The 21,405-nt window shown below is 42.4% G+C and overlaps 1 protein-coding gene across 4 annotated transcripts in view; it reads right to left on the reverse strand.

Moving 5' to 3' along the window:
- SLC25A30 (solute carrier family 25 member 30) overlaps positions 1-21,405 on the reverse strand; it is a 29,936-nt gene that overhangs the window by 3,446 nt on the left and 5,085 nt on the right. For 2 of the 4 annotated variants that reach the window (XR_001885350.1, XR_001885351.1), the window contains exons 2-10: positions 18,717-18,832; positions 16,114-16,261; positions 12,917-13,011; positions 11,068-11,153; positions 9,003-9,098; positions 7,797-7,921; positions 5,664-5,802; positions 3,389-3,469; positions 1,677-2,134 (exon numbers count right to left, since the gene is read on the reverse strand). Coding sequence is in view for 2 of the 4 variants with exons in the window: in XM_017870976.1 (XP_017726465.1) it covers positions 2,093-2,134; positions 3,389-3,469; positions 5,664-5,802; positions 7,797-7,921; positions 9,003-9,098; positions 11,068-11,153; positions 12,917-13,011; positions 16,114-16,261; positions 18,717-18,780 (876 nt within the window). In the remaining 2 variants the exon portion in view is untranslated. Of the gene's footprint in view, positions 2,135-3,388; positions 3,470-5,663; positions 5,803-7,796; positions 7,922-9,002; positions 9,099-11,067; positions 11,154-12,916; positions 13,012-16,113; positions 16,262-18,716; positions 18,833-21,405 lie in introns of all 4 variants that reach the window. The other 2 variants (XM_017870976.1, XM_017870975.1) reach the window with 2 other exon arrangements.

Here is a 21,405-nt window from a genome sequence, read left to right on the forward strand (position 1 = left end):
TTGAATAAACTGGTAATAATGAATACTGTCTGACATTCAGTCTTTATGTGGTCTTCAGAATGAATTTGCTTCTACTGTTTTAAAAATTGTATGCACATTTGAAAAAATAAAATTTTTCTACATTAAAAAAAGAGTGGTTCAAGAAAAGCAATCTTTAAACTCAAAGATCTCAACAGTGAAAGCCTCTCTATAGAAGTCTTTATAAAATCAATGGAATGTTTTGGAAAGAAGAAAAAATCCTAAGGTGTAGTTTAGAACCAGGAGCAAGGCCTGAATGAGCTCTGGGGTCCTCTGCTGCCCTCTAGGGTTGCCCAGGGAGAGATGGACTTTCATCTGAGTCTAAGCAATTAACAGGTCACCCTACCCAACCCCTCCCTTCTTTTATCCTCTCTTTCTGATGACTTTGTCTTACCTCTCACTGTTGGAAATAATATTCAAAGGGACCATTCATTCATAAGGAAGGCAAGGGAAAATGCCTGGGAGGAAAAATTATCTGATCCCCCAAAAAACCCTGCATTCCTTCTATTCTGTCTCAATGAAGAGACTGGCCAAACTGGGAATTTGGCCACACTACTGTGGAAGGAGAATGCCCTGGAGCCCCAGGTAGCATGTATTTAATGTTGTTCTCAAAGGGGGAACCGAAGGGACCCAAATAACTATGTTCCCTGTCCTGTGGCTGCCTTCCAGAACTGGAAGTTCTTGGGGTTCTCACAGCCATCTTTTGTTTTGAAAAGAGTAAGATGAAGACAAGAAGGAAGAGGGCTCTTTCTCTGAAGCAGGTTAGAGAAAAGAATAAGAAAATAGAAAAAGAAAAAAAGAAGAGGGAGAATGATTTATTGTGTCTATAGAAGGAAAGAAAAAAGGAAAATATTACATGCCACCTATCAGAAACTAGCTAAATAGATGCACTAAAGAAATCATTGTTAAAATTTCAAGCAGGTATTTTCTATCCAAACTAAACAGGAAGTCCAAGGCAGGCACAGCACAAACTAAAGTAAACAGTGGAAAGCTGGAAAAATCAACTCTTTGATTCACTACCAACATTTTGCTCAGGAAAATGTACTAAAGCCTGAACTTATACAGTGTTCTTTCTTTAACAAGACCTTAACAAAGGGCTTCATTCACAATTACCATGAGAAGCCCAGGATAACACGCTCCTCTTCTACATAGACTATTTAGAGCTCTTCCACAGCATGATGTAAACACACTTACATTTCAAGTCAAGTAGCAGCAGCTACTATTTGTTCTTCATTTGACCCTCTACATCAATAGACGTTATTATCCCCATTTTACACATTGGGAAATACATATTTTTTTTTGCTAAAAATCATAAAGCTAATTACTAACATTACCTAAGACAGAACCTAAGCTGCTTGAAAACACCTCCCACCAATACAGACCTTGCAACCTTCAAAGCCAACACATAACACCACCACGAATTTAGAGATTATTACTTTGTAACAATTTCTCACAAATGTCAAGTCTTCAAAAGCTTAAAATCACTTATTATAAGTGAAAGATCCTGCCAAAATAGGAAATTATAAAGCAGTGCAATATTCCTAGGATCCATTTCCTGCACCGTTTATACCTGGGGTTGAACAGTCCAGGTCTCCATACATGAAATTTCTTCAGCTGACAAGGAGCAAAAGTTCCCAGAAATTCAGAAACCATCATACCTTCTCGCAGGCTCCATTCCATGGTTCCGATGAGCTTTTCTAGAGCAGTCTGATGTTCTCAGTCATGAGCTGAGATGCATCAGGAGCTACTCTCCCTGAATGAAACAATACAGAGCTCCTGATTTTCTTGCAAGTTTTCTTTAGCAAGAAACATGCATTTCATATATTATCTTTGATGTTGAAGGGTGCTCCAACGGTAAAGACTAGTGTTTGGATGTTAGTTTATGCCATTAAACGTTTGATGAAGAGCATCCAATGCCAACACACAGCCATCTTAACTAACCCAATCTTCATCTGTTGCTCACATCCCAGAATCTGTGATGAGCCAAGCAGTGAGAAGCAGAGTGAAACACAGGAAGCTTTGCTGTTTCAGAAGTTACCATTTTCAGAAAGATGTCTCATGCAGCCTGGACTTGTCACAAATCCAATTTCTTCAACTGCTCGTATGTCACAAAGAACTGTGGTTATGGGTTAAGGATGACACAGAAAATGCCATCTTCACAACTCCAGTGCATAACAACAGACTTACAAATGACACACTTCATAACAAATAGGTACAGGCAGACCCACGCTATGGACACGATTAAATAAAAGGGGTTCCATCCTTAACCACATCAAACTATCTGCCCATAAGCCTTCCAAGGTCAGCTTGGAACAGAAGGATCACAGCTGAGATATGTAAATCCCGTGGCATCAGCCTCTTCTGAGATGGCATCTACGCTGATTAGCTTTTGTGGCTTTGCTATGGTGGAAAAACTTTCCAGCACAGTAAGCTTTTGAGAGAGAGAGAAAGACAGTTAGCAAGTCCTGGGAAGCTCTCCTCAAAGGCTTCCACTACGCAGCCTTCCTTAGGAGGCAGGAGCCAATAAAGAGCAACAAGAGGACGGCAAAAGCCAGCATTCCTGCTTCACCATTCTGCCCTTCCGTGTCTAATTAACTGCCTCACGGGCACGGGGGCTCATGCCTGTAATCCCAGCACTTTGGGAGGCCAAAGAGCGGGTCACTTGAGGTCAGGAGTTTGCAACCAGCCTGGCCAACATGGTGAAACCCCGTCTCTACTAAAAATACAATAATTAGCCAGGCATGGTCGTATGTGCCTGTAATCCCAGCTACTCAGGAGGCTGAGGCAGGAGAATTGCTAGAACCCAGGAGGCGGAGATGGCAGTGACCCGAGATTATGCTACTGCACTCCAGCCTGGGTGACAGAGTAAAGACTCAGTCTCAAAAACAAAAAAAGTTACCTGCCTTTCCTTTCCTGCCTCCCACTGTGGCACACAGGAAGCATGCTGGCCTGCCAAACAATTCCGGAGCTAATTCCTGTTTATCTTCAGGCACTCTCTAAGACAGGCATTCTAAGACATCGTTGCCAACCACATCCTTCCCAAAGTGGCTAGGGCTATAAAGCCAATCCTTCTCTCTCTCTCTCTCTCTCTGAAATCATAAATACCCTCAGCTTCTAGAACAGAGTCTAACTAAACATTTTTAGTAGTATCATTACTTTTGAATAATATCACCATCAAAGCAAGATTCAGTGTCTAGCACAGAGACTTTACACTTCCTAAAAAAGAAACTAAGTAGTGACTTCTTAGCATCAGAGGAACTCAAAATAATCAGAACCTACTTCTAAATTATAATTAATAACATGAGAGTTTATATAAATGGTATTCTTTAGCTGTGTCTTTTTCTAGATTTATTGCAACAGGAAAGGATACAATGATATTCCAAGGACCAAGTCTCAACCAATTTGGCCAAAAGCCTTTATAGAGAGCAAAAAACCCTTCATTCTTCCATGTCTGTTAAAAGAAAAAAAAAAAGTTAACTTCCAACTTTCTAATTATGCCAAATGCATTACTAATTAGTGGCCAGGCCAGACACAGTGGCTTTCGCCTGTAATCCCAGCACTTTGGGAGGCCGAGGCAGGCGGATCATGATGTCAGGAGATGGAGACCATCCTGGCTAACACAGTGAAACCCTGTCTCTACTAAAAATACAAAAACAAATTAGCCGGGCATAGTGGTGGGTGCCTGTAGTCCCAGCTACTCGGGAGGCTGAGGCAGGAGAATGGCGTGAACCTGGGAGGTAGAGCTTGCAGTGAGCCAAGATCGCGCCACTGCCCTCCACCCTGGGTGACAAAGCAAGACTCTGTCTCAAAAATAAATAAATAAATAATAATAATAATAATAATAATAATAATGATTAGTGGCCAGACTGATTTGTTTTTAAAATAAAATCCTGTTTGGAAGTACTGCCTACAAAATCTTTGCTCTTTAGAGGCTTCTGTGTGGGTGGAAGACTAAGGCTCCACGCCCAACAACCCCAAAGAGGATTGAATGAACTCCACACAAAATAGATAAACAGTGTTGAATGAATAACAAATGAGATTTAATTCCAATTACGGTCTTTTGCTTCCGTGTCATGTGGGATCCTGAACAGGTTAGAAATGAAGCAAAAGTGGTAGAGATATCATTCAGAGTACCACTATCTCCCAAATTGTCGGGTGGATGAATATGGTAAGTATGTTTGCTTTATTAAGGCAACACCTGAAGGGTAAAATGTGCTGGTGTCATGTCGGAAAACAGGAACCACAAAAGTGGCCCCTGTAGCCATAAAAAAGAAATCACCTTCCTTGCAGCAACATGGATGGAGCTGCAGGCCATTATCCTGAGCAAACTAACGAAGAAAAAGAAAATCAAAAACCACATGTTCTCACTTTTAAGTGGGAGCTAAACAATAGGTACATACAGACATAAAGATAGAAATAACAGACACTGGGGACTCCTAAAGGGGAGNTTTGTTTTCTTAAAATAAAATCCTGTTTGGAAGTACTGCCTACAAAATCTTTGCTCTTTAGAGGCTTCTGTGTGGGTGGAAGACTAAGGCTCCACGCCCAACAACCCCAAAGAGGATTGAATGAACTCCACACAAAATAGATAAACAGTGTTGAATGAATAACAAATGAGATTTAATTCCAATTACGGTCTTTTGCTTCCGTGTCATGTGGGATCCTGAACAGGTTAGAAATGAAGCAAAAGTGGTAGAGATATCATTCAGAGTACCACTATCTCCCAAATTGTCGGGTGGATGAATATGGTAAGTATGTTTGCTTTATTAAGGCAACACCTGAAGGGTAAAATGTGCTGGTGTCATGTCGGAAAACAGGAACCACAAAAGTGGCCCCTGTAGCCATAAAAAAGAAATCACCTTCCTTGCAGCAACATGGATGGAGCTGCAGGCCATTATCCTGAGCAAACTAACGAAGAAAAGAAAATCAAAACCACATGTTCTCACTTTTAAGTGGGAGCTAAACAATAGGTACATACAGACATAAAGATAGAAATAACAGACACTGGGGACTCCTAAAGGGGAGAGGCTAGAGTTGAAAAATTATCTATCTGGTGTAATGTTCACTATTTGGGTAGAAGCCCAATCTCCACCACTATGCATGTGCCCACGTAACAAACATGGACATGTACCCCCTGAATCTAAAATACATTGAAACTTGAAAATAAATAAATAAATACCACCTAAAAAAAAAAAAAGTGGCTCCTAATCTGACTACTGGCAATCTAGTGGGGGAGACAGTTGAAAACTTTCACCCTCTCATAAAACAGTAGGCCCAATTATTTAAACTGAGAATTAAAGTAAGATTGATGTGTTCCTTTAAGAAGAGATGTCTGAATGAGGGATATTCATACTAGTTTGACCCAAAAGGAAGAAAGTATATTTTGGAAGGAGACCCAGTTCTTCTATAATCACAGGAAATATTATTATTTTCTCACCTTTCACAGGAGAATGGAGGTATAAAGAAAACAACATTGTATTTATAAATGTTAAGCACAGTATGGCAAAAATGGTCTCCTATATGTACCTCTCAGGGCTTTAAAGCATCGTTCATCTTAGTTTTAGTAGCTCTCATAATTCAGTTACTTCTTAGATCAAAAAATACATATAATTCACAACCCTGCAGAGACAGACATTTGCTCTTACCTGTAACAAGCAATCCAGGGTTCCTGTGTAGCCAGAGCATCTGCCATCTCGAAGGACTCTCTGATTCATCATACGTGTCCTCACAACATCAACAGGGTTTGAGGCCAGGGCACCTGCCAGACCACAGGTGAAGCTTGAGCTATAAAGACACCATTGGAAAAAAAAAAGTTAACCACCACTGAGCTACAACCACCATTGAAGGCAGAAAACAGCTTCTGCCCAAACTATGGGGTTTTCTTGTTTGTGGTTTTTGTGTTTTGTTTGTTTTTGAGACAAAGTCATGCTCTGTTGCCCAGGCTGGAGTGCAATGGTGTGACCTTGGCTCACTGCAACCTCTGCCTCCCAAGTTCAGGCGATTCTCCTGCCTCAGCCTCCCAAGTAGCTGGATTTCAGGCACACTCTACCACACCCAGCTAATTTTTTTCGTATTTTTAGTAGAGATGGGGTTTCGCCATGTTGGCCAGGCTGATCTCGGACTCCTGATGTCAAGTGATCTGCCCACCTCAGTCTCCCAAAGTGCTCAGATTACAGGCATAAGCCACCATGCCCAGCCCCAAAACTATGTTAAACTAACATATATCAACATGAAACATATCAAGAAGGGCCGTATCTAGAGAGCTTGATAAGCTGCGTAAATATTAGCACCGATTATACTAGCTGATAAATCCCAGCCACAGCTAAGAATACCTGACATTTTAGAATGTCAAAGGATCATAAAACATAAAGGAAATCCTCCAAGCATGATCTTTTCCATCTATTTACCTGTAAGTGGACATCAGAGTAATTCTAGCCATATCATAATTATATCATTTCCTAGAGATCAAAGAAAAAGATCTCCCTACTATAATGCCCCTCAAAGGTCTTAGGTTGTGCTATATTTTCAGTCCCACAAGACTACTACGGACCATACTTTATATCAATTAATTCAGAGCAAGGTTTCTCAGCCTCAGCACTAGCTATATCCCTGGCCTCTCCCCACTAGATGTCAGTAGTATTCCCCTTGGTTGTGACAATCAGAATAGTCTCCACACATTGCCCACCAATGGATTATATATGATTTTATATATATATGTATGTATGTATAATATGTATGTATGATATAGCCATACAATGTGATAATCTGCAGCTATTAAAAATAAACAAAGACCAGGCCTGCAATGGCTGACACCTGTAATCCCAGCACTTTGGGAGGCTGAGGCAGGTGGGTCACTTAAGTCTAGGAGTTCGAGACCAGCCTGGGTGACATGGCAAAACCTCAGCTCTATAAAAAATACAAAAATTAGCCAGGTGTGGTGGCTTGCACCTGCAGTCCCAACTACTTGGAAGGCTGAGGCAGGAGGATCACTTGAGCCCAGGAGGTAGAGGCTGCAGTGAGCCGAGATCGCACCACTGCACTCCAGCCCGGGTAACACAGTGACACCCTGTCTCAAATAAATAAATAAAGTCTGTAAGTACTGACATGAAGTCTGTAAGCACTCAAAGATATTTGGAATATGTTGTCAAATCATATTTTATTTTAGAGCAGGGTCTTTCTCTGTTGCCCAGGCTAGAGCTCATTGGCCCAATCAAGGCTCACTGCAGCCTCAACTTCCTGAGCTCAAGCAATCCTCCTGCCTCAGTCTCCCATGTTGCTGGGACCATAGCCATGCACCACCATGCCCAGCTAAGTTTTTAATTTTTTGTAGAAATGGGGCCTCATTTTGTCGCCCAAGCTGGTCTTGAATTCCTAGCCTCAACTGATCCTCCTGCCTTGGACTCCCAAAGTCCTGGGATTACAGGCGTGAACTACTGTGCTCAACCTGTTGTTAAATTTTAAAAAGCAAATAAAAGAATGTAAAACATGATCTTATCTGTGTAATAAAGTTCATATAATACACTTTTGTAGACAATATTTGCATACACATAGAAAACGCCTGGAAGATACTTATCAAACTGTTAACAATAGCTGCCTATGTAGAGGAATAAGGACTTTTACTTGGTCCTGCTTCACTTCAGCACTGCAACTTTTCAAATATGAGAATATAATACTTTTATAATAAACTTGCTTTAGAATTTCTATAAATTTGTGCGAAATTTCCACCCTAAACTCATGCATACCTAAAAGATTAATTTTTTAAAAATCCATAAACATACAGGAAGTGGGTATACACAGTGTCTCCCATCAGGCCCGAGAGAATAAGATGCTTCTTGGTGATGTCATAGACTGGCAGCTCCACACCAACAACAATAGCAGCCCTCTGCGCAGTAAGGGACACACCCTGGGTAAAATATTAACAATAAAAATGATTCTGATTTGCCTCTGTAGAACAAGTCTTGCAAATGTGCAAAGGTTCTTCTAATCCATAAACTATGATCACTTTTTATCTTTTCCTCTGGGGAGGTAGAAATGTAGAGTGACAGAGTGGAAAAGATCACAGGGCAAGAACTCAAAAACTCTGAAGTCTAATTCTGATGCTGGCATTAACTATATGACCTTGGGCCAGACTTTGGCCAGGACAAGTCACCTCTCAGAGCCTCCGGTTTCCTTGTATGAACAGAGAGATCACACTGGATGATCTTTAGGGGCTATTCTATGAACTGACAAGTCATTAGAATACTAGGAAATAACACTCTATACCGCATGCATGCCTAATAGCAGACTTCAGTTACAAGCCATGAAATTGTATGGCTCAAAACACCCAATGGAACTGTAACCTAAACTACTTCTCCAAAAGAATTTAAAAAAAAAAAAAAAAAGAGCAAACGACCAAACAACAACAAAAAAGGTGCTTATCCTTCACACAACATCTTATTCATAAATTATTCAAAGGAACTTTAAAAATCCTGACATAGGCCAGGTGCGGTGGCTCACAACTGTAATCCCAGCACTTTGGGAGGCCAAGGCAGGCGGATCACCTGAGGTCAGGAGTTTGAGAACAGCCTGACCAACATGGGGAAACCCTGTCTCTACTACAAATACAAAAATTAGCCGGGTGTGGTGGCACATGCCTGTAATCCCAGTTACTCAGGAGGCTGAGGCAGGAGAATTGCTTGAACCCAGGAGGCGGAGGTTGCAGTGAGCCAAGATCACGCCACTGCACTCCAGTCTGGGCAACAGGGCGAGACTCCGTCTCAAAAAACAAAAAAAAAAAAAAAAAAAAAAAAAGACATATTCCTTATATTCCCATTTTATAGATAGGGAAATAAAGAAAGATATTTTCATGGGCAGAAGATGCCACTCTTCTTCCCTTACTCCATTACGACACTTGGATTAAAATTAAGTGATAGAAACAGAACAAATAAATTCAAAAAAGGAAAAAAGAACTAAATAAATCAGTTGGATCCATCCTTCCAGCTTACCTTCCACAGCCCTCTTGTCCCCTCTTGCTGGTAAATGTTTATGAAGTTGCCTATCATTCCTCCTTGAATGGTGCTGCTTTGCGCTTGCATCCGAATCTAGAGATTATTTTAAAGACCAACATCAGAAAGAAACTACCACAATCCCAGCCCCAACCAATGGATACCTCTGACAGTCAGTCAGTCAGTCAGTTGCTAAATAACCATTAGCAGAGAAAAAACTGTCATATAAATACTGCTATGATGCTACCTTAAAATGACTAAAAATTTATTCTTAGGAACTCTGAGATCTCCAAAAAGCATCTAGGAGAGTCCCAAGTCCTACGTATAGTAGTTCATTAGTTTCAAAAAAGAAATTGATTTTGTGAAAAACGTCTTTCTAGAAGGATAGAAAACAGCATACTTCCCTACTACTAGATAGGTGAGAGAAAAGTTAATTACAAAGGTTTAATAAAATTAATGAGTTATCCAGTGTACTTGGCAGCACTACGCATACACAAGCATGGTTCTTAAATTAGCTGCTCCAAGCCACTACAGTCTCCAACCAGCTGAACCAAAGGTATGCAGGCGAGCTGGCCAAGCGAGAGCCACATGATACCTGTCACACTCTGTCACACTTTAATTAGTGGAATCCACATGACCAAGATTCCAACATAAACATAATGTTTGATGTAGCTCTTTGCATTTTTAAGAATGAAAACAGATTTTTTACTAAAAAATGTGTATACCTTATTCTTGTTTAGAGAGCAAATACATTACCACTAACTTCTAAAGGAACTGTTAATGCCACACTAACGTGGGAAAATAAACCAAGATACAGGAACTACCTTCCCAGAAGGCCTAAGATATAATTAAGAAATTAATAAGAGGGTGAATATTTTTCTCTAGCTCTCTTACCCCAACACTGGTAAACTTATGGCAAAGGTATCTTGCATTTCTTCCTTACCCATGCGGTCCCTTTGCTACAATGCATGTATAACTGTAGTGTACCCAGAACACTGCAGATGGCTGTAATGCTTGTCGGAATCCCCTATGAGATTGAAGGCTCTCTGAGGGCAGGGTCCTCGTCTTACTCATTTTTGGATTCTAATCATGGCGTATACCAACTGGTACAAGATAGAAGCATAGAATACTAGTTAAATAGTGGGGCAGAAAAAGAAAACAGGGGAGGTAGGAAAGGAATAGTCAGTAGGAGTTCAAAAATAAGTCATACTGAATTTTATTTTATTTAATTAGTTACTTCCTTGCTTTATTCCAAAAAGGAATTAAGAAGTTATAATATCCCTAGTATTTTCAATAAGGTCACCTAACGTGTTATGTAATCTAATTGTAGTAATTAAATTTTGTCATCTGTATTTCCTGAATTAAATTTAACAAAGAAGATGTAGGCGGGGCACGGTGGCTCACACCTGTAATCCCAGCACTTTGGGAGGCTAAGGCGGGCGGATCACGAGGTCAGGAGTTCAAGATCAGCCTGGCCAAGATGGTGAAACCCCATCTCTACTAAAATACAAAATTAGCTGGGCATGGTGGCAGGCGCCTATAATCCCAGCTACTCAGGAGGCTGAGGCAGGAGAATCGTTTGAACAGTGGGGTGGAGGTTGCAGTGAGCTGACATCGTGCCACTGCACTCCAGCCTAGGCAACAGAGTGAGACTCCATCTTAAAAAAAAAAAGAAAAAGAAAAAAAAAAAAAGATGGATTAAAAAATAATCATTAATGAGCAGCCTAGATTTGTGCCAAACTTGCAGTCCATCTATATTTAATGAACCAATAAAACAAAGAAGATTTTCCATGAAAAACGAAAATGAAATGCAGGCCAAGCCTAAATTTTTTTTTCTCCTCAATCACCAAAATCTGTCTCCAAAATGAGCTCTACTTTTGAGTTCATCTGTACCAGTGGGAAACCCACCTTGTGGACATTTAAAAGTTAAGAGTCTTCATGGCACTTAAATTATAAACAGATTCACATATACACAAATGTTACATTCACAGATTCCATTACCTGAATGTTGCTCTCAATAAGAAAATGTGGAATGTGCCTATAAGATATAGATAGCACAGCTTACTTTCAAAACATCAGTTGGATTAGCAATGGTTGAAGATATGACTCCAGAGAGAATTCCACATATCACATTTATCAGTAGAGTTTCATCTGTAAACAATGACACGTTATTTGACTCTACATATTTACAGAGTTCTTCCTGCGAGAAACTCAACTTATTTACACATTACTTGTTCCCCTTAAGATTTACAAACGTATGCTTCAGGCCGGGCACGGTGGCTCACATCTGTAATCCCAGCACTTTGGGATACCAAGGCGGGTGGATTACTTGAGGTCAGGAGTTTGAGACCAGCCTGTCCAACATGGTGAAACCCCGTCTCTACTAAAAATACAAAAATTAGCTGGATGTGGTGGCAGCTGCCTGTAATCCCAGCTACTTGGAGGCTGAGGCAGGAGAATCACTTGAACACGGGAGGTGCAGGATGCAGTGAACCGAGACCACACCACTGTACCCCAGCCTGGGCAACAGACCAAGACGCCATCTCAAAAAAAAAAAAAAGTATGCTTCATGAACCCAGTAATTTTAAAAGGATTAGAAATTTCACTAATGAAGGAATTTTGCTTTGCAAACTTTCTTGATATCTAAATGTGATTTTATTTTTTTTCTTTTGAGATAGGGTCTCACTCTGTTATCTAGGCTGGAGTGCAGTGGCACAATCACAGCTCATTGCAGTCTCGACCTCCTGAACTGAGGTGATCCTCCCATCTCAGCCTCCCCAATAGCTGGGACTACAGGTGTGCACTTCCACACCTGGCTAATATTTTGTATTTTTCATAGAGATGCCATTTCACCATGTTGCCCAGGCTGGTCTGGAGCTCCTGGGCTCAAGTGATCCACCCGCCTCAGCCTCCCCAAAGCACTGGGATTACAGGCATGAGCCACTGCACCCGGCCCCAATTCACATTTATGTATAAATTCAGACCATCATAATTCAGATGAGCTATGTCTGTTAGGACAATAATTCCTATGAGATAACATGACAACTTATTTGGCACAGAAAGTTTTTAAAGCACATCATATGTATTTAGTTTGAAATATCCTGAAGTATTTCCAAAGCATCTTAGCTCTTGTTCACCACTCTCACATAATAGCGTCTGGTACTCAACCCATTGTGAAAAGAGATGAAGATAGGCAGTTCTATGGTTTTTTTTTTGAGACAGAGTCTTGCTCTGTCACCCGGGCTGGAGTGCAGTGGCCGGATCTCAGCTCACTGCAAGCTCCGCCTCCCGGGTTTACGCCATTCTCCTGCCTCAGCCTCCGGAGTAGCTGGGACTACAGGCGCCCGCCACCTCGCCCGGCTAGTTTTCGTATTTTTTAGTAGAGACGGGGTTTCACCGTGTTAGCCAGGATGGTCTCGATCTCCTGACCTCGTGATCCGCCCGTCTCGGCCTCCCAAAGTGCTGGGATTACAGGCTTGAGCCACTGCGCCCGGCCAGTTCTATGGATTAAAACAAAGCCACAGAACCAAAAAGCCGCAGAGTGTTAGCATTCAGTGTTGTTAATATTAAGAAATGTATTCACTGCTTTCCTGAAAAATAGATAATTCATATGATTTTAGCAAATTTTAAGTTGGATGGAATGGTCACAACACATCCCCTGGTCTAGGCATTTTGGAGATGGGGACAACTAATTAAAATGGTTGCAGAGATGGTTCCTTTTCATTATTTCTCCCCTCAATTGTGCTGATAACCAACTTGCTTTCAGCACAATTAACTAAGACTTCACACCCAGAGTTCTTGTAGCGGTAGGAAAGTCACAAATAAGCTGAAGAAAACCTGCTCCAGAACCACTTGAATAGAAAGACAAACAACCCACCTCCTGTCCACAGCGGGAAAACGGATTCCCCACTCACCTTCTGGGCGTTCAACGAATAGTCGCTTCAAGCTCTGGTAAGTGCCTATCTTGATGGTGCCATAGGATGCCTGGCGTAACATTGCGGGGGCAATCCTGTTAAATCAATGGACAAAGGGACAAAAGCAATCTAAAAATCACTTAACATGGGCTAGGCAACCCACATGCAGAGTGCCATCCATAATCAAACTACGTTCTCTAAAACAATTTTTTTTTATTTGGTCAGGCTGGTCTCGAACTCCTGACCTCAGACGTTGGCCTCCCAAAGTGCTGGGATTATAGGCGTGAGCCACCGCACCCAGCCTCTAAAACGATTTCTTAAAATTCAGAATCCAACAAAAACACAGTTGGGGCCGGGCACGGTGGCTCACGCCTGTAATCCCAGCACTTTGGGAGGCCAAGGCGGGCGGAACACGAAGCCAGGAGATTGAGACCATCTTGGCTAACACTATGAAACCCCATCTCTACTAAAAATACAAGAAATTAGCCAGGCATGGTGGCGAGCACCTGTCGTCCCAGCTATTTGGGAGGCTGAGGCAGGAGAATGATGGGAACCCGGGAGGCGGAGCTTGCAGTGAGCTGAGATTGCACCACTGCACTCCAGCCTGGGTGACAGAGCAAGACTACGTCTCAGAAAACAAACAAACAAACAAACAAACAAACAAACAAAAACACACAGGTGGGTCCAGATAAATCTGTGCAAATTATTAGCTCACTAAGTGAAAGTCTGGCCCCTCATATTTATTCTCAATGAAAATGTAAGTGAAGAAGTTCAAGACAGAATCAGGAAAAACAAGCCAACTTTCCTCCATCCAATATGCCTGACCTATTATCCTCTCCAAACCACAACCCCAGTGTGGCATCGACACTCCCCAGCTCTCTTTCTGCAATTCCCCAATTCCTTCTTGAATTGCAATCAGGGTTTCTGCTGCCCTCACCCTCAAAACTCCCCTCATCAAGGTGACCAACTGACACTTTTGTTGCTAAGTTAAAATGGGGCTTTTCAAGTAGGATCTTGTATAGGCTCTTTGCAGTGTGTGCCATGGTTTACCCTTTGTCCTACTTGTAGCTGTCTCCTCCCGGTTGTGCTGTAGCATTACCCCCTCCCACTTCTTTTCTTTTCTCTACAGCATCCTACCTGTGTCTACTCGGGTTCCCCAGAATTCTATCCTATGCTTCTTCTCTCCTTACTGTACATGCTCCCTGTATCAGCTCATCTACTCCCAAGGCTTCAACCACCATCTAAAGACTGGCCGGGCATGGTGGCTCATGCCTGTAATCCCAGCACTTTGGGAAGCCAAGGCAGGCAGTTCACTTCAGCTCAGGAGTTTGAGACCAGCCTGGGCAACATGGCAAAATCCCATCTCTATAAAAAATATAAAAGTAGCACCAGACACGGTAGCTCACACCTGTAATCCCAGCATTTTGGGAGGCCGAGACCGGCGGATTACTTAAGGTCAGGAATTTAAGACCAGCCTAGCCAACATGGTAAAACCCCATCTCTACTAAAAATACAAAAAATTGGCCGGTTGTCGTAGCTGGTGCCTGTAATCCCAGCTACTCAGGAGGCTGAGGCAGGAGAATTGCTTGAACCTGGGAGGCAGAGGTTGCAGTGAGCCTGGGCAACCAAGTGAAACTCCGTCTAAAAAAAAAATCGTGTGTGTGTGTGTGTGTGTGCGTGTGTGTGTGCACGCACGCACAGCTAGGTGCAGTGGCTTGTCGTGCCTATAGTTTCAGCTATGTAGGGGGCTGCAATGAGAGGATCGCTTGAGCCTGGGAGGTAGAGGCTGCTGTAAGCCATTTTGTGCCACCGCACTCCAGCCTGGGTGACAAAGCAAGATCCTGTTTCAAAATAAACAAAAAATAAAATAAAAGACTGATGACTCCAAATCCATGCTTCCAACACAGATCCAAAGATATATTTCCAATCTTTCTAGAGTCTCAATTTAGATGTTCTGTGTATACCATCAGATAGGGTGCCACACTGAACTACTTCTCTTCCTTCTCCAAACAATCATCTTTCCTCTTGTGTTTCCTAGACCAGGGCATGGAACCTCCAGCTACACACTGGCAAAAACCACCAAATGAGACATTAGCCTCGGCTCCTCCTTCTCTTCTACCCACTTCATGTATGGAAGCGTCATATTAGGTCACATAGTGCTATTAATCCTACACCCTAAATAGTTTTCTAGCCTGTTTTCTTTCTCCTCATCCCCGAAACCAATTCAGATCCTCATCTAGTCTTCCTACATGACAGCCCTGTTTCTAGTGCTGTCTCTTAATTCTTTCTCTCCGTGGCAGGCAGGTGATGTTTACAGTGTAAGCTGATCAGGTCCATCCTCCTTCTTAAACCCTTTCAGTGGCTTCTGTTTGCCATAGATATAGCAAACTCAAATGCTGACAGGTACCAAGAAAGCAGATGCCAACAGTGAATGATCCAGGCTGGGTCGAACTGCACACACATATACTTTGTGGTTGACAGAGGTTTTGTAAACCAGAGACAGTATCCTTCACCCCAGCTACCACTGTCATAACTGAACAAATGTAGGCCTAATGTTGATGTCTCTCGAGAAGATGGAGTCCCAGATTTTTACGTGAAATTTCTCATTTTTTAATATTGGCTCAGTTAAAAAACAAAAACCTTTGGGGATTGGTGGATCCATGGCAGGGCTATGGGTCACCAGTTTGTGGTGTGTTATACTGGAGAAAACCAAAGTGCTTAGCATGGCATGAGGCTGTTCATGTTCTGTTCCTGTAGGTATTCGGATATAGGTCTCACTCACTTTCCTATCCAGTGCCTACAGAATACTGTTCATTAAATACTGAAAGACTGGAAAGTAGTTCATTGCAACTCTTATCAACATCATATAATTTTCATTATGGCAAAAACCTCCTTAATTCAGAATATCTAAGAAAAAGTGCTATTTTCAAAGAGTAAAAAACTGAACAGAATGTTTTTAAGCAAACAATTTTTTATTGTTGTCTGTCTGTACTTGAATACAGTAAAAGTTGCACCAAAACATTTGCTACATAATATATATACTTAGAAATTAGAGTTGAAATTAAAAGTGAAAAATCTATCATGCTCTTTTCAAACATACCTCAAACTGTTTACTTGTGATCTGTGCAGTCTCGGTCTGAAGTCTACCCATGTGAAACAGTGAACAGGGACACAGAAATGCATGAAGGCCTACTCACCCCGAGTAGAGTGCTTTCAGTCCTTCTTCTCTGCCTATCCTCACTAATGCGTGCAACATTCCTCGATATCTAATTTCTTTAAATTTTGCATCATTCGTCTGGCCTTGAATCTGGAGCCGTGTCTTGGTTAAATCAATTGGAAATGTACCTTAAAATTTAAAAAGAAATTCACTTAATAAAAAGAAATTCCACTAAATAAAGGATACGTCGTGATATATTACTGAGGAAACATTCAGACTATTATGTGAACTAAGAAAGTGATTAAGAAATGGCACTTTGCAATCTTGTTTATATTTTTAAAAACTGAGGAATCAAAAGATTAATAAAACCCAAAAAATGCATAGATATATTTTCCTTTATCTTTTTATTTATACCTCATCTTACTCTACATAGGATTTGGGTAGGCGGCATTGTTGTAGAAAGCAGATACACAGTATGATTTACCTAAACAGGAAATCCACTGAAAAACATAAGTTACAGGCCGGGCGCGGTGGCTCAAGTCTGTAATCCCAGCACTTTGGGAGGCCGAGACGGGCGGATCATGAGGTCAGGAGATTGAGACCATCCTGCCTAACCCGGTGAAACTCCGTCTCTACTAAAAAAAAAATACAAAAAACTAGCCGGGCGAGGTGGCGGGTTCCTGTAGTCCCAGCTACTCGGGAGGCTGAGGCAGGAGAATGGCGGAAACCTGGAAGGCGGAGCTTGCAGTGAGCTGAGATCCGGCCACTGCACTCCAGCCTGGGGACAGAGCGAGACTCCGTCTCAAAAAAAAAAAAAACGTAAGTTACTATTCTGTATATAATTGAAGGTTAAAGTTAGGTTGAATGTGAACAAAGAGGTAAAAAATTTCATTTTCTAAAGGGGTTTTTCCACTTGGGAGAGTGTTTTATAGTCTAAAATTAATCTGGGCCAGGCGCAGTGGCTCATGCCTGTAATCCCAGCACTTTGGGAGGCTGAGGTGGGCGTATCACCTGAGGTCAGGAGTTCGAGACCAACCTGGCCAACATGGTGAAACCCAGTCTCTACTAAAAATACAAAAATTAGCTGGGCATGGTGGCAGGCACCTGTAACCCCAGCTACTCAGGAGGCTGAGACAGGAGAATCGCTTAAACCCAGGAGGCAGAGGTTGCAGTGAGCCAAGATCACGCCACTGTACTCCAGACTGGGTGACAGAGTGAGACTCTGTCTCCAAAATAAAACAAAATAAATCTGATAATGCAGATAAACATGTTAAATACTTTACCTAACAAATAGTCCACCCAAATATATAAAACCCATCCTCAGAGAGTAACCTTGATTCACAGTGTCAATAGGAAAGCCTACAGGCACAGACAGCCTAAGCTGGTGAGTGGGTGCTTACCACGGTTCATCCAGCTTACCCCTTGGCCTCAATTCCCCCCAGCCCCACAGGGGTAGTATTCTGTCCTTGGACAGCAGTGACTGAGCCCTGGAAGCAATGATGTGTCCAACCCAGCACAGGGCATTCAACAGTTGCTCAATCAGTGTTTGTTGAATGAATGATTCCAGAGAATAAACAAACAGGGTCTGATGTGGAACCCAACCAATGAGGAAGTCACAAATGGGAACTAGATAATGTGCATCATCAGAAAGTGACTAGATAACTACAGTCCATCTTATCTGGCTCAGGGAACACCCTTGAGCTTCTCAAACCTCTTTACAGCCAAACAGGTTAACAGTAGCAAAGCTGGGGAAAGGACAAGGAAAACAGACAGACACAATCCAAAAATGATTCATAAAACTTGTGTTTGGGGCTGGGCACGGTGGCTCACGCCTGTAATTCCAGCACTTTGGGAGGCCGAGGCAGGTGGATCTCTTGAGCTTGGGAGTCAAGACCAGCCTGGGCAACATGGCAAAACTCCATCTCTAATAAAAATACAAGAATTGGCCAGGCGTGGTGGTGCACATCTGTAGTCTCCCCTGCTCGGGAGACTCAGGTGGGAGGACCGCTTGAACACGGAAGGCAGAGGCTGGAGTGAGCCGAGATCAGATGATTACACTCCAGCCTCAGCAACAGCACCAGACCCTGTTTCAAAACAAAAAATTTTTAAAAACTTGTGTTTGGTCAACAGGATCAACTTTCTCTCCACTAAACTTTGAATCCTAAACTGCTAATAGCAGCCAAAATGACTATTTTGCCTTAAAAAGCATTACCAAAAGAAAACTTTTTTTTTTTTTTTCCGAGACTGGGTTTCATTCTGTCACCCAGGCTGGAGTGCAGTGGTGCACACGTGGCTCACCGCAGCCTCGACCTCCTGAACTTAAGCAATCCTCCCACCTCTGCCTCCCGAATAGCGGGGACCACAGGCCTGTGCCACCACATCTGTCTAATTTTTTTTTTTTAACAGAGATGGGGTTTCACTCTGTTGCCCAGGCTGATCTAGAACTCCTGGACTCAAGGGATTCCCCTGCCTCAGCCTCCTAAAGTGCTGAGATTATAGGCGTGAGCCACCACACCCAGCTAAAAGACATTTTGAATTCTGAGACAAACATTTCATCATCTCACACTCTACACTTGAACTACATTCACATCAAACACCATCACACACAGCAGGCTATGTGACCCACCACCCTCAGGTCCTTACCGCACTCAGCTGTGATGGAGGCCAGCCCCCCGTACACAAACGGCTTCCAGTTGAGGGCTGACATTCTCACACTGTCTCTTTGATTTACAGAAACATCACCTCCAACGCAGTTTTTCCTGGACACAACAGTAAGATATTATAAAGCTGTAACTTCTCACACAGGCAGTTTCTTCTCCAAACTCTTCCCCTAGGTTTTATTTGGAGAGTGCTATCACCAAAACCCCCCTGTAGCAATTCCCAAGGGGAGCCTCCCTTTAATAAAGCAAAGCACCCCTATTTCCTAAACCTCAAATCAGCAATTTCCAATCTCACTTTATCAGTGGTCTTCATTTTTACTGTGACCTCAAGAAGTAATCAGCTACTTTGATAACTTGGTATGCATGCTATGTATTCAGTGTAGTGCAGTCGAAGCTGTTTTCTGGGAAGTCTATTTTATCTTTTTTTTTTGAGACGTAGTCTTGCTCTGTCGCCGGGGCTGGAGTGCAGTGGCCAGATCTCAGCTCACTGCAAGCTCCGCCTCCCGGGTTTACGCCATTCTCCTGCCTCAGCCTCCTGAGTAGCTGGGACTACAGGCGCTCGCCACCTCGCCCGGCACGTTTTTTTTTTTGTATTTTTAGTAGAGACGGGGTTTCACCGTGTTAGCCAGGATGGTCTCGATCTCCTGACCTCGTGATCCGCCCGTCTCAGCCTCCCAAAGAACTGGGATTACAGGCTTGAGCCACCGCGCCTGGCCGTCTATTTTATCTCAAATCCATTCTTCATACAGTAAGTATTTGCAGCGGGCATGATGGCTCACGCCTGCAATCCCAGCATTTTGGGAGGCCAAGGTAGGAGAACTGTTTCAGCCCAGGAGGTCAAGACCAGCCTGGGCAACATAGTGAGACCCTGCGTTAAAAAAAAAAAAAAGTATTTGCTATTCATTCACTGCTATCTTAGTGAGTCCCTACTGGGGACATCACATCCCTCGGGTGCACTGCAGCAGAAAAATGTTGCAAACTTGTGTCATAAGGTAAAATGTCAATTACTTAAAATTACAAGCTACCTCTTTTTTTTTTTTTTTTTAAGACAGAGTCTCACCCTGTCATGAAGACTAGAGTGTAGTGGCACAAACATGGCTCACCACAGCCTCAGCCTCCTGGGCTCACGTGATCCTCCCACCTCAGTGGGCACACACCACCATGCCCGCCTAATTCTTTTATTTTTTGTAGACTGGTCTTGAACTCCTGGACTCAAGTAATTTTGCAGCCCTGGCCTCCCAAAGTGCTGGGATTAGAGGTGAGAGCCACCACGCCCAGCCACCACAGGCTACTTGTAATCTATATTCTATAAATATCGGCTTACTTCTCTTAGCCTTATTACGTTACCAGCTGTGAGGCAGCTTGGCCTGAAGGAAGAGGTTGACTCTGTGGTCAGAGCTAACCCACACCCTTCCCCGAGAAGTTCCTGCTAACCTGAGTCTCGGTTTTTTCTTCACCAACACCATCGTCACCACAGCAGACAACACAACCAATTAGGGGTAGGGTACAGCCATACTTTTATTCACTAAGTTAAATAAATATCAGGCTGTAGGCCTATGGTGGGGATTAAGCCATATATATTTTAAAGACACTCACAAATGTTGCCCTCCATCTTTCTTTTCCGTAATACGACCTTGCTCCCTGTGATGTGTACTCTCGTGCCACAGCTCAGGTCCTTCACATTCATGTCACGTTCTGCAGTTGTATGCAGTTAGAGCTGGTAAATGTGGCCTCATGCCCATTAACAGGAGACTCATACAACTAATACACTTTTGTATATACAATATCAACTATAGCTACTATTGGTTTAAAATAAAATTTCTAACTTTTCAGTCATTATTGGCAGGCAATATGCCCAACATGTTTACTTTGCCTGTGTTTAGGAATTTCCCGTCTCCTTTTCCCAGGAGAGGGCTACCACAAGTCACCACTGCCCAGAATATCAGTTTCCAACACTAGGACCCCCCCATACAGCACCTTGAATAAACCTATTAATCATTATTCCTTGTTGATGGATACTAACCAAATTCATAGCAGTTACAAATGAGTAAAACAGAAGGTTCTGTAAGAATGAAACATGAAAACCACTATGTTTTTAGGTATTTCAGTACCAAATAGCAAGCCCTTTCCCAAAAGACTACTATCAGCTCCCTATTATCCTTGAAAATATTTAATAACTGCACTTAAGTAATTCCTAGCCTTATTAAATTGGTAACTCATATAATAATTAAGACTGTAAGTTAGAGATTGTAAGAACCTATTAATAATAAATCCAATAATTCATTTACCATCCAGTACTAACTTCCTCAACTCATTCTTAGACTTAGCTGATTGCAGATTAAAAAGCAAAACGAAGGCAGGTGTAGTGGCACACATCCGTGGTCCCTGAAATCTGCAGTCTTGAGCATAGGAGTTCAAGACTAGCCTGGGCAACACAGTCAGACTCCATCTTTTTTTTTTTTTTTTTGAGACAAAGTCTCACTCTTGTCCCCCAGGCAGGAATGCAATGGCGCCATCTCAGCTCACTGCAACTTCCACCTCCCAGGTTCAAGTGATTCCCCTGCCTCAGTCACCCAAGTAGCTGGGATCACAGACATGCGCCACCACACCCCGCTAATTTTGTATTTTATTTTATTTTTTATTTTTTATTTTTTTTTTTATTTTTTTTTAAT

Source organism: Rhinopithecus bieti, unplaced genomic scaffold (genome assembly GCF_001698545.2).
Source record: "Rhinopithecus bieti isolate Rb0 unplaced genomic scaffold, ASM169854v2 scaffold_5273, whole genome shotgun sequence".
NCBI lineage: Eukaryota > Metazoa > Chordata > Mammalia > Primates > Cercopithecidae > Rhinopithecus > Rhinopithecus bieti.